The following is a 14,130-nucleotide window of genomic DNA, read 5'->3' as shown; positions in this document are numbered from 1 at the left end:
CATTCAGTAGAATAGTCATACATGGTGGCACAAGCCACACACAGTATATTTGTCCCCAGGGCTGGTTCATGTAAGTGAAGCAGAGGATTTACAATTTGTGTGCAGCAAGGCCTGCCCTCGGATGGCTTTTGGTCGCTCTGGAAACAGCGACTGGTGGATGTCACAGGTTTACTACCTGTTGGTTAGTTGTGGTATCATGTGGTTATTTGACAGTTAAATGTGAATTACAATACAAGCACACTCACTGTAACAACTCAGTCACTTAATAGTAGTGTCAAAATGCTGAAATTTGTACACCTGCTTTTACCACACCCAGTGCACGCCTCATTCTGAGGATGTGATGAAACACAATTAGTATTTTTGAATAAAAGCTTTAACAAAGACATTTCATGCTTGAAAATACAACTGCAATGCTAACTCATATGATCATGGAGACAGTACAGTAACCTACTGTACCAACTAATAACATGCCTAGCCTTTTAACATCATTAACTTTGACCTTCATGAGATTATTGTCCAGTATTTTTGTAGTAAGCATTTGACATTTGCGCACAGAAACAGCACTTAGTGCCTAGTGCATTTAGTACTAAAAATAAAGGCACTAAAAAAGACAAGTGACTCTCTACTGTCCCTAAATGGATAATTCAGACTGACCTTATATTACATTGGAAGCTTATTTGCCAAAACTGAACTTTATAAATGTAAATTATACATTTGCAAAATTGTAAACTGTAATTTGATGATGAAGGAGACACCAGACCAAACGTCATTTATTTAGAATAACAGAGACCACACCTTTCAGAATTCATAGAAAGCCAAAGCTCCTTTTATTTGCTAAAAGTATATAATAATTAAAAGGAAGCAAAAAAGGAAACTGAGTACATAAATTACAATATTCACTAACCGTCCTTCTTATTAGGTTCATAAAATGTAACTAACAGAAAATTACAACTGAATCAATAGTTGCCACTGGTGTACTGCATACTGTCAGAGCTCCTAATTCTCACAAATCTCATTAATTCTGACAAATCTAACAAGGTCTTGATGACAGATAGTTGCTGGAATACTGTATAGTCATTCTTTGTTAAGGCTAATGTTGTGTGTTCTTGTACAGTAATTACAACAGCCATTTTCACTTCCATGCTTTTCTTTGACTACTAGCCATCCCAGGCTCCTTAAAACCCAATAGGACCAAACTAAGAGGCAGAAAGAAAATCTGTGCCAGCTACAGATGCACGGCTGCTGAAAATGGACAATATCCATGCATATTTCCAGGCAGAATAATTTGCCCTGAAATTCTAAAGCAAGATTTTCTGCCCTGCAGACTACAGAAACCCTTGATTGGTGTTCACAGTCTTTGTGGGTACAGTTCTACTGTAGAGAATTGACCCCCCGCCCCCTATCACATTGATTCAGTCCATAGGAGGCCTAGTAGTGACTAAATGGTGCAGTCTCCTTCAACTCATGGTACCTCTGGTGGTTTGGCTCTGTAAAGAGACAGAGAGGGCAGTTAGGGCTAGGAAGTACCACACATCTATCTCTTCTACATTAGCCTGTGCATTTAGACTTTTTTTTTTTTTTTTTAGAAATGTAGCTTTAAACAATACAGAGAAAAAAATTTACCAGACCATTTTATTATGATTCACTGCCTATAGTTACAAATGTTTCTCAAACTGCCTCCTCAGGTCCTCGATATGACCTTAATCTGCATTCAATGAGAACTGCTGCTGCCTTATATTAAATGCAGTTGCGATTCATTTTCAGAGCCTGTATCTGTAGACTGGAGGTCACTTCATAATTTTCTGTACATCCCAAATGATGTAGACAAAAATAGCCACCAGCAGAATGCATTTGAGTGTGTAGATAAGAGTTACAGTACCCAGACTCATATTCTCCTCCACCAGAGGCCTCTTCTCGCTGCAGTTTACCACTCTTCCCTGGGCTGCTCCCAGAACAGTCATGATGTCCACTAAGCTGAGCTTGCCCTCCTTTTTGGCCTCCTCCACCTCCTCTGCCAGCTCCATCGCAGCCTCTTCACGCTCTTCTATTTCTTCTTGGGTCAGCATTGCATTTAAGCCCTGCTCTGCAGTGATGTTGCCCACCTGCGGCGGTGCCAGTGAGCACAGTGCCCTCACCTTTCCATAGGACCTCAAGTGTGCTACGTTGGCACGCAAGAACAGCAGGAGGACATTGAGGTCATTCAGTGGGCAGCCTAGCCTGTGTTGGTTGATAATATCCAGCGCTGGGAGGACATCATAGACAGAGATGAAGGTGGTGTCCCAAACAAATAGACGAATTAGGCTGAAGAGGACGATGGGAGCCAGCAGGATGTAGATTGCACCATTGGCCACACTTATCACCTGAAAGACTAACTGACCAACCATTTTACACTGAACCAGCTCAGGAACCCAGTTCTGATCACGCAGCATCCCCGTACGGACAAAGCAGCTGAACTCATCCTGCAGGAAGGCTGAGAGGTGGAAGTAGGCCAGGTAGAGACAGGCAGCGCTCATGAAGATCAGGAGGAGGAAACCACGCAAGAAAAGCATGCTAACAAGGAAGTAGGAGTTTTGTTTGCACCGCAGGTATCTTTCCAGTAGAGGGTACTCAAAGTATCGCTTCTTCTTAGCCCTGCAAACAGACAAGGAGAGGAAGCTCAGCACCATGTTCATACAGCTACACACATTTCCAGCTGGGAGCTCCCCAACCCCATCAGGATCTTTTACTTTTGGCTGCTAGAAGCTGCCCACCACAACACCCACAACAGTTCTCCACTGACAGTGCACAATGTTAAAACCTTGCTCAAACCACATTTTTTCCATGCCACATTGTCTTAGTTTACCATGAGGTTTAAGCTGACAGCAAAAGATCACTTCAGTAACCTTTGAGTACAGTAGTGTTTCTCACTTGCAAATCATCCTTATTTGCTGCTGCCGTGACCCAGATTCTCTATGAGAATCACTGGACTTTCATTTAATAAAGTATATTCTATTGGGGGGCAACATAATCTTATAAGATTGGGTTAAAATTAAAACAAAACCCAAAAAGTAGTGTTTTATTTGAAACAGGTACAAAGTAAAGAGCAATAAATATTTTCCATAGGCCAGCATTCAGTGGACTCTTACCTCTGCAGTTCAGCCTGGAATGTGAGAGGGTTCTTAGTGTTCTGGCGCATTTCCACAATGCTCTGGGCCAGTCGGATCGAGCGGTTGTACGACATGTCTAGTTCGTCAATTATGAACAGCAGGTCTGAGCCCAGCGTGGGCGCGACGAGCTGGCGCCAGATCAGAGCTGGCAGGTACATCAGCACTGCCATGGCAAGAAGAGAGTAAGGGAACATCTGGGTGGATAGTGGCAGAAAAGGGCGACAGAAAAGAGATGCAGATGGAGAGAAAGGAAAGACAAAGCAGCAGAAAAGAGAGCAGATGAGTCACATAAACATTGGCTTCACAACCCAGTATGACAAAAGAACAAGCACAACTTGTCCTGAACTACAGTTAAATATCACCTGCACTGGGTATGAATTCTTTGCAAATGGTGTTAGCAACTAATAAAATACTTTACTTCATACTAAAGGGTTATTACACTGAAATTTTCATCGGAAGTCTTGCAAGTTACAGGAATGAGAAGAGTTTGTCAGTAGTTTAACACCATCGGCCACTCTAGGTGAGGTTATAACAAGTCACAAAAAACCTGATCAAAATCTGAACACTTACTTTGTGAACCCAGAGAGAGCGCTCCTCAAAGTTTCCATGGCTGTTGTACTCATGATGCATGAGAGAGTCCCAGCAGTATGTGTCTACATAGCTCGCCTGCTTGACAGTGAAATTGCTGGGAGGGAAACAGCTGATCTGAGGCCCTACAGAATAAACAAATGTTGATCTCTTACATTATGTCCTAATATAGGGAAGTGGTTTCTGCAGTCTTATTTGATTCTGCTTTACCAATGTGCCTGTAAGCAATCTGGAAGCACTTGATATATCAAGCATTTAAAGTCTGCTTAGTACTGGAGGTCCCATAAGAAACATGCACATGTGAACTTCTGCGAGCCCTTTTTCTTTAAGTGCAGCAGATTTTCACTGGAGTAATAGTATGTTTTCAAATAGCAACCTGGCATTTAAAAACCCTGGGTGACTTGATAGTACCACATATAGTCCAACCACTTGAATCCATGCACTGTACCCATCTATCATTTCCTAAGGGTGCTCCACCCTTAAACAGAGAACTTGTGGGGGAAGACACCAAGGGTGTGCCCCACCCATTACACAGTCTTACAAGAGAAACATTGTGCTTCTATTTTCTTCACAAAGCACCCTCCACATCTGCCCAGATTTCTGTAAGAAGAAGCATACAGCCACAAATGTACCATCATTGAATTTCCCATGCCAGCCCACCTCAATATAGGAAACTGTTATATAGTCAGATTATCCTATATGCATACATGTGGATTAAGGAAAGGTTAGGTTTTAGGTTAGGGTCTCCAAGAAAAGAATACATCTATGCAATACCCTCACGAGGAAGGAAAACAAATGTTTGTGTGTGTGTGAATGTGTGCATGTTGTATGGGTGTAAATAAATCAGCCACATTTAAACATATTGATAGTCACCTCTAAAATATAACTATGGTAGCTGATTAACTAACACTGTCATAAACATGGTAAGAAATAGATTGCAATTGAAGAAATCCCCTCAAGGCTTTCCGGAGATATCATGGGATGGGAGTGGGACAGCTGGACAGACAGACACACAGACAGGTGCACGTACAGACAACCTGAAAACATAATGCCTCCGCCTGTGACTGTCACTGTCAGGCTCAAAATGAGCTCTAATAATATATGAAAGTTAGTCAATATGAAATTAAGAAAAACATGATATTAGAAACTATATACCGGACATTTCAAATCTTCTTCATATAATAGAAGGGCCATTTTGAAACCCTGTTTGAAATAAAAATACATTTTACTGGAGGTGAAGTCAGTGGTGAGCTCAAAATGCCCCAAAAAGTGGTTGACCCACTGCCACCTAACCACCAACATCATGAAACAGCAGATTCTTTTTAAAAGGTTCTTTAAAGCTGTTTTATCACATCCTGTGTCCTCAGAGCTGTCACTTAACAAACCCTAAAGGCATCAAGACTGAGTATGGCATAGCATGTGAAAACATGTTACTATTCAACAAATCACTGAAAAAACATTGACTTTCACTGTGAGAAAAGAATGTTACTAAATTACCTTACTGTTTTAGTACTTACCAAGAGTTCAATCATATATTTAAGTCTAATAGCAGGAGCTACACTGATACATCATATAGTGTATAAGTCATAGTGATTGTAGTTATAATAATAGCCGACACCACTGTATGTTCTGATGGAGCTTACTGTGGGAATTTATTTTTCCAGTTTGCTTGTGAGAGCATATGTGGGCACTCATGTTAACAAATCATTTGAAATAAAAAACAATAGCACAGGCCTTCTTGTGAAATCTTGTAAAATATTCTCTCCCGCGCTCACTACCCCTGTGAGCCATTTGGCGAAGTGAGGGAGCCTAAATTTCTGCCACTGCTCCTATCTCTGACTTCCACTCCCCAGTTAACATTGGCAGATCATCCCCGTATTTCAGCTTTGTGCAAAAATTCTTGGCTGAGAGTCCAGGTGCAAGTAAACCAGACTCCAGACAGCAGTGCAATCAAGCACTGTTGTGAAACTGACAACCCAGCAGATAGGCAGCCAAGATCCATCAGTTGAGCCGCCTTCCCCAGCACCACATTGTGCCCCCCCCTCCCCAGTTAATCAACATATCCTCTCATTTAACTCAAATAGAAGGGAGCTGCCACAGAAGAACTTTGCCTTGTAATTACAGCGTGCCAGTGTTAGTGAACGCTGCTCTCAATCATTCCCTATGGCAATTAGAATCAGGAGCATCAAGCTGATTGCAGAACAGCTCTGGAGAGACAACATTTAGTTCAAAGTCAAGGGAGTCAGCCTCCCCAGCAATAGACCTGTGCTGTGGACTTGACATGTATTCATTGGATTGTTAGTTAAGCTTTCTGTGTTATCTGACTGACCGTGGAAAGACAGGCTGTGGCCCAAATCCCAGTTAAAACATTTTTCTCTCTCTGGTCTGAATCAGGTAGTGAAAGTAAAGAAAACAGAAAAGCAGGCAAGACACTGCTGAATGGATTTTGTCTTTTCAGTAATTCCATGTTGTTATATAACTATTGCTACTGTGGAATCTATTGTGCCTTAATGGAGCCAGCAGTCAGTCTTACTTTTATAACAAGTGCTGTTCAAGTGTTTTCTTCCTCCTGCTTCACAACACCCTTGTTTTGTTAGGCTAAGTGCCATGTAATCACAGCTCTCGTTGTTATTGTTCTTAATATTTATTTTCCTAAAGTAAGAATTGTTAGGGATGAGAAGATGTAACCAAGTGCAAAGATAAAAGCCTGCTGTGAAAGAGCGGAGACAGGCACATTTGTCATGCTTCATTATTTTTTAACTCAGCTCTGAAATAAGGACTGTGCTTCCACTTTTACCTTTTCTCGCAGTTTCACTTATTTTATACATGAAAACTTTGATTTTTGACTTTGAATTAACTATCACAGGCCACAGGTATGATAAGTATGTTTCTATTAGTACGTATGAAATTCCTTCTTATCACAGGCTCAACCTTAAAGCAGTTTAACAAGTAAATAATAAGCAATTCAAGGACAAACAGTACACATTCACTATACAGAGAGGACACTGTGCAACAGTGTTGTGGAAATGTGGTAAGACCACAAAACCAAAACATAAGTATTGAATAAAAAGCAAGCACTCATGAATATAGGGTTTAATTAAAGGCAGAAGCAAATAGAATACAAAACAAACATAATTTTTAAAAAAGGGCACAGACTGAGAGTTGCTCACCTAGAGAAACCTCGCGGGCAAAGGCCATGCACACCAGCATCAGTGGAAGGCCGACAGATACAAACTTGATGACCTTGTCTAGAGGAAGCTCCAGCTCCAGGTGGCTGATCCGATTTATCCCAGAGCTGTCCTGCAGCAGGGCATCAGATAGCATAGCCTTGGCTGCCACCTGGGCGATGGACATTTTGAACACCTACCCAGATAAGAAAAAGGCTTTTCTTTTTGACACAGTCAAGCAGGAATTGAAGATAATCATGTGCTCTCAGTGCTTGCATTTCTCTTATCTTCCCTATCAGTCTTCACTGTGATATATTCGACATATTAAAGTAAAAATCCCTGTACTGTAAGTCTACAGAGATTAAAGAAAACCAGAGTAGTGGATTGGTTTTCCAAAATTAGAAATGCATTAGCATTATTCCAAGTAAACATCTTAAACATGTGATGAAAGCTAATGTAGAACCACCTTACCTGAAGTCTTCCAGCTTTCTCTGGTGGTAGTTTTAGAAAATACACTCACAGATCCAAAGAGTTCCTGTAATGACCTGCACAGTGTTGGAAAGCTCCATAAGTATTCAGGGAGGACCTTTTGTTAATGAGAGGTTTGATCTGGGCTGGACCAGGCTGAGCCGGGTCTGACTCTAATTACAGACAAAACATCTGGGAGCCTATAGGCGCCCAGATGGCACTGGCTGCAGCAGACCTCCAGTACTCCACACTGGGCTGTGCAGTGTGTGTGTGTATGTCTCTCGTGTGCCCATGCTGTGAAGCATGGTGGCTGTGGCCCACTTCAAAAAAGTGAACCACTGCCAGTGGCTTTTCAGCCTCTATCATTCTGAGACTATTTTTGCTTCGCTTCTGCCTCAGAGCTACTGCTAAACACTGAACCATACAACAGAAGTAGTCATGTTTCTGACCGTTGCAGTGCCTGTGTTTGAAAGAACAACTGTGTGAGAAAAGATCCCATTTCATTAGGTGGATCTGCTATACAGGAATGTGTTCAATTCTACAGTTTACATTTTCCTAACTGAAATTAACTGGTGTCTACAAATACAAAGGTAGAAGTAATGTGAAACTGGCCTCATTGGGAGGATTAGTGGCCAGAGATCACGATCATATCATACTGACTGTCACTTTGAGCCATGACCGCTGTAGCGGAAATGGCTATATATTCTGAATATTAATTTAATATGTCTAATATTTTAATATCCTAATACCTCATTAGAGTAGGGCACCAGATAGTCATAGCTGTATCACACTACTGATGAATTTGCCTAATCAGAGTAATTCATTCAGTCTCATTGGCAATTTTGGAGTTCTCAGGACATCAGTCCATGTATGTGTAAATAAAAGAGAAAAGATGACATAACAAAATCAGTTACAAGCTATTTGAATTTATTTACAATATGTAGTAAAGGGGAAATGATCAGGATGAAAAATGCAATGAAATGGTACATTTGTAAAAAGGATGATTAAGCAGCAGACAATGAATGAATGGATGACTTGGCTTATTGTTCTCGATGATAGAATAATGAGTTGTCTAAAATTAAGATAGAGTTTGGATCTAAATTCTGCGGTTTAGTCACAAATCTAGAGAGAAAATTAACCACCAGTTTCTACAGATTAGAGACTTAAGTGAGACTATGGTTTTCATGAGACATCAGTTTGCCAGGGTGCACTTAGATTTTAGCAGGGCTCACATGGCTGGCTGGGAAAGTAGCCTTGGTTCTGAAGCCTTTTTGGGTCACAGTAGAGGTTTGTGGAGGTCCAAAGTTCCCGAACACCATTCAAGAAGGTGTTCCTCATCTTTGGTGTAGGATCTGCCTCTCTCTTGTAATGGGTTGACTCCCAGTCTGTGGCCGGACCCCTGTCCAGGGCAATAGCTTCAGCAGGGTCCTTCCTTCATTGTGGTATTTGATGATGTCTTGAGGAACACTGTCGTTGAATTAACTGATCATCACAGGATTGTTTTGATGGCGTTTTTGGAGCTTAAACAATTCAGCTTAAATACTTGGCTTTCAACTTTGCTACCAAAGGTTTTCTTTGTCTACAAACTTTGGCTAAAAACAGTTTGAATTTTGGCATGCTTTATTTCAGATTAGCTTTCTGCCGGGTCACAACAGAAGGACCACTATAATGTTGCTAAATAAACAAACAAAAAAAGAGAAAAAAACACTTCTTGTGGTGATGTGAGCATAAGATTTAGAAAAAGGAATTTTAGACAAAAACATGCAGATGGTCTCTCATCTGAAGAAACACACACTTTGCAGGCTCAAACTTTCTTCTTCTTTTCTTTCTTTCTGTTCTTTCTCTCAGAGTGTGTCTGAAATTGCCTGCTACACACGGATGTACATTTTTTTGTTGAATACCTCATACTCTCAGTGAAAATGCAGCAGGCACTGCAGCCACTCCACTGTCTGGTAAGCACAACTACCAGACTACTACACGGTCATCCTGCCATCCCTTTTAGTCATGGAGACCAGGCTAGGTCTTTTGATGCCCACATCTGGTTTGTTTGCAGAGGATGATGTGAGTCAAGTCAAAGTAGAAGTGGAGTTCTGCTCCCTGGAAACAGAATCTGGACTCTAAATCTAATTAGGAGAGGGTGGTGTGCCTCTGCATGAAGCTGTCTTTAGCTGAAACAAAGCACACAATCAGTGAAGATTTGGGTTCAGGGTGAGTTTTTTCCTGCTTGTCAGTGCCTGAAACCAAAGTTTGTTCATCATGTTTCAGTTACTTTACCAAATCTTAAATGTGCCTTCTTGGTCACATTGGTGCAGTGAATAGAGCTCTGAAGACACCTGTAAAATATTGTCACCTTTTAGTTTGATGACAGACTTGTATCTGAGCTCAGCTATGAAATGTAAGTTCAATATTCACTCTGTTTTAGCTCTGTTTTTGGTCTCCACCAACTTCTGACACCTAAATGTTTCAGTAACTCATTCACTTTGTTTGTGTGCTGTTTGGTGCTGAGTAGATAATTTTATGTTTGTTTGAAAACAGCTGTTACTGTGCCTGGAAACAGTGCTCATAGCAGTGAGTCTCAGCCAAAAAAATATAGTTGTATAGCCACTGACTGCAACTTGATACGTTTATAATAATAATAATAAAACTTTTTTATATAGCACTTTACAACTCGAAGCAAGGCATAAGTTGAAAGGTGCTTTAAATGGTAAATGGACTGTATTTATATAGTGCATTTTTCCACAGTGTGTTGGCCAAAGTGCTTTACAGGAGATGATACACCATTCACACACTGATGACGACAAGCTGCCACACAACAGCGCTAGTCAAGCCACCGGGAGCAATTTGGGGTTAAGTGTCTTGCTCAGGGAGACTTAGGCATGCAGGGAGACCGGGAGTCAAACCACCAACTTGCTGGTCAGGAGACAACTTCCCTACCTCTTGAGCCACAGCTACAGCTCTATAGATCAGAGGGGGCACCTTACTGGGTGACACCTTTCACATACAAAGAGTAAATTCATTCCTTATTACTAGAAAAATATTGGTTAATGGAGCTTGGGACATATTTGAAAACATATTGTTTTTGAAACAGAATTGTCATTTAAGTATATGCTCTTATTGGATGACACTTAAATATATGACACTCCTTGTAAGTCTGTGATTCATCAGCTGCATTAGTGATGACATCTTGATTCACCAGTGGGATGAAGAAATGTGATTCTTCCTTTAGCTCAGTTTGAGCAGTAGATCCATGAGTTTAAAGGCTTATCTGAGTGTATGGAGGTTTATAATATTGCGACAGTTTCATCAGCCAACACAGCACCTGGATGATGTTGCACTGCTTTGTGGCAAAAATTGAGATGCAAGCAATGTTTTTACTGGATGACCTTCAATTTTTTTTATGGGCACACAGCATCATCACAGTGTGCACATAGAAATACTATAGGTGGTGGGTTCTTTTCTTTCCTTAGTGATGTTGTCTGACCAAATGCAGCCCTGTGATTGACTGGTAACTTTTCCAGGTCTGTAATCAAGTGGTCATTATCATATCTAATATTTTCTCATTTTTATATGAAAAGAATAAATGCTGTTGAAAGCTTTTGTATTATAGTGTGTTCACTGAACCTTGAACCATGAAATAAACCACAGCAGCAACCTGACTCTGTATTAATTAAAAACACATACACACACACAGGTAAGTGATTTATGACCAGTCGTCCTGCTGTGGCTAAAGCCGTCCCATGATAAATTAAAACAACTCTTAGCTACTGTATGGCATAGATTAATATATTTACCTTTAATCCCACTGCTCTGTCCATCTGACCCGGTGTGCAGAAAGTCCTGTGTGGAATAATTATGGAACATCGTGCCGACCATACTTTCAAACAAGTTTTTAATTTGGCCACTTTTGTAAATATGGGTGATTTCCCTCCCTTGTATGAGAACTTTTGAACAGAGCTTCATGTGTCTAATTACCTCATCACATGTTGCCTATGCCTAATATTTTATTTTGAAGTCTTGCATGGCCACAGCAATTCACATTCCTCCTACCCGCAAATGTGGCTGAAGGAGGATAAAGTAGCAGAGGTACATAAAAACAGATATTTAATAAGTGTTGCTGCAATTAAAGTTTGACCTTTTCAACTTTTCTAGTGGAGAGAAGAAGAAAACAATGCAAGGCTGCAATTATACACAAGCATACAAGTCATGTAAAAAAACAATACAATGTGGCAATACACCCACAGCAGTGATTATCATTTGCTCGGAGGGAAGCAGAATCCACATTTCAAAAGTTGAAACCCTGTGGTCAAAGCGCTATGGATTCTTTTGTGGTAGTTGTCTGAAAAGGTGGGAGTGTGTTTGGGTGGGTGTCTTCCTGCACATTAAATCACAGGCTAGAATGATAGTGGGTGGGAGACTACCCATGTGACAGGAACGCATGGGAAGTTCATCCAATATTTAGCCTACTAACTCTGTAATTTGGAAATATGTTACAGCGCAGCAGGGCAGGAGAGGGTTCAGAAATGCCTCACACCCACATATAAGTCTCAGTGTGTGTAGCAAGGAACAACAGTAATCTCATGAATCAAACCATCTACTTTCTATTTGTGAATTTATGGTCCTGGATGCATTTGCTTAGCTGAAACATAGGCAGAACATTCAGATAACGAAGTCAACATCAGTACCTTTACATGTTTTAATTATTAAAATCGGTCTTTTGAAACACAATAGATTATGACAACAAAGTGTACAAATGAAATAGAAATAGTTCCTATTGTCTGTTACTTGCTCTGGAAGATCCATTTTAAAAAGCAATCAGGAAAAGAATATTAATGAGCAACATACTTCACAATGAACAATCAGAACATTCAATATAACATGTTTTTTTCTTTTTCTAGACATCTTCACATTAGAAACGAGTTGACTCCATTTGTGTTTTAGTACAAAACAGAGCTGAAAATGTTTCACAGTTTCTTCAAAATCCTTCACATAAAATTGAAAGAGACATTGCTGCTCAGTTTATCTCTCTCAATTTCCTCAAAATTGTCTTCTTTGAAAGAGTCTGTCTGTAAATTACACCATCTATGTTGAATCCAAAGTCATTGACTGTCTTTGTGTGATTTCTCTTAGCGCTGAGAAGCGGATGACACAGTCTGTGGTAACTGGCAGGGCTTTCCATGCTCTTATTTAGTGACAGCATCATCCAAGGTCACAAAATACAGAAGCATTTTTTGAACAGCTGATGTCAAGTGTTTGCATGGCCACCAGGTATTTCAACAGCCTTATTCAGGAAGCTTGCAAAACCTGCAGTATATGCAGAAGCAAAAGTTCTTGTCATATTGTTGCTTTAGCTACCCTCTGATGCCATGCCCAAAAACTAAAACTGAAGAAATATGCAAACCTTCAACACCAGAATGCAAACAAATGAAAAGTCCAATCTACATACTAGAAGTGCAGTCAGTATACACTGGTTTACTACATTTTTTTAATTATTTTTGCTCATGGGAGAAGAACAAATAAACATTATTTCAGAAGTCATGCTCAAAAAGATTTGCTGCAGCAACGAGTCAAGTGTTTCACTCATGAGGAAGAAACATGTTGAATGAGTGTTGTTTGACCTGAGAACCTATGAGTCATTTAAAAGGCTTGAAAGATGTCCCAGCACTAGAAGCCAGCACAGTCACATCTGCACGTATTCGGACAGCATCACACCTTTTTTATTCCCCTTTGCTTTTCACTCCTCACTTTTATTTTAGGAACCAAAATGACACATTAACTGCAAAGTTAGTAGACTGTCAGTTGAAAATGTTGTGCTTTGAGTCATATGATATGGACAGTTTAGAAAAGCTGCACCCCTTTTTGTAACTCATTTCAAGGGGTCAACATGTTTGGACAGATTACATTCAATTAAGTAGATGTTTACACATGCAGTCCAACATTCTCCCTGTGTTTTGATGCATGTGCAACTACACCAGACTCCTCATTCCCCTTTCCAGCATTTGCACTTTCGGTTCACTGACTCAAAATGTCATGGCTTGCTGAAAGCATCAAACTTGATCCAAATGAAAAATGTGTAATTGTAAGTAGTAAAATGGGTTATTTTAAGACTGACAGTAATAGTTTCTGTGCCATTTCTTTCCATAAATAACGAGCTATAGAGTAAGAAATGTGCTACTAGCCAAATATTTCTGGAGCTCACTGCATGAGAACATACTATGGTAAAATGAAGTAACACATATTATTCATTCCCTATAATCATGATCATGATGGTCATTAGGCTCTGCAGAAGAGTGTCTGATGAATGTGGATAAAACCCTAGCTGAGTCTAAATGAGGCCGTATTAAGTGGACAACGGAGGTCATAGTTCATATAGTCTTCCCCGACTCCACTACTCCAGTTCCTCTCTGTGCTCCATGCTCAGATCTCTCCTTCCCCCTCTTCCACTGGACATTTGCCTCCCCCTGTGGCTTTCCTCCTCCCCATCCTCCTCTTCTTCTTCCTCCTCCATTCCTTCCTCCTCATCGTCCTCTTCCTCCTCCTCCTCTTCTTCATCCTCCTCAGTGCCATCCATGGAGTCATCGGCTCCCAGCATGGCTTGCTGCATGGCCAGGGTGGCTGAATCTGAGGACAGCGACTGGAGGCTGTCCATACTCAGTGGGTCTGAGGGCAGGCAGGGAAACAGAGGGGTTAGGATGAGGCACACAACTATAAACTCTAAAAAAGACTAAATCCTCTCCAAGATGTTTCCAAAAGTACAAAGCACC

The 14,130-nt window shown here is 40.6% G+C and overlaps 2 protein-coding genes across 5 annotated transcripts in view; both read right to left on the bottom strand.

The window, feature by feature from the left end:
• Positions 1–915: 915 nt before the first annotated feature.
• Positions 916–7,088, bottom strand: LOC109967732 (pannexin-3). The gene is made up of 5 exons (XM_020613510.1): positions 6,905–7,088; positions 3,717–3,859; positions 3,126–3,340; positions 1,880–2,631; positions 916–1,487 (listed from the first exon to the last, which is right to left on the bottom strand). The coding sequence occupies exons 1-5, from the start codon at positions 7,086–7,088 to the stop codon at positions 1,429–1,431; spliced, it is 1,353 nt and encodes a 450-aa protein (XP_020469166.1). The 3' UTR covers positions 916–1,428.
• Positions 7,089–11,491: 4,403 nt separating this feature from the next.
• pknox2 (pbx/knotted 1 homeobox 2) overlaps positions 11,492–14,130 on the bottom strand; it is a 100,368-nt gene continuing 97,729 nt past the window's right edge. For all 4 annotated transcript variants that reach the window (XM_020613516.1, XM_020613519.1, XM_020613518.1 and 1 more), the window contains one exon: positions 11,492–14,026. In XM_020613516.1, coding sequence (XP_020469172.1) covers positions 13,755–14,026 — 272 coding nt within the window. In that variant the 3' untranslated portion in view covers positions 11,492–13,754. The remainder of the gene's footprint in view (positions 14,027–14,130) is intronic.

This window comes from Monopterus albus, unplaced genomic scaffold (assembly GCF_001952655.1).
Source record: "Monopterus albus unplaced genomic scaffold, M_albus_1.0 scaffold134.1, whole genome shotgun sequence".
In the NCBI taxonomy this organism is placed as follows: domain Eukaryota; kingdom Metazoa; phylum Chordata; class Actinopteri; order Synbranchiformes; family Synbranchidae; genus Monopterus; species Monopterus albus.
This window is presented reverse-complemented; position numbering and strand designations above follow the sequence as displayed.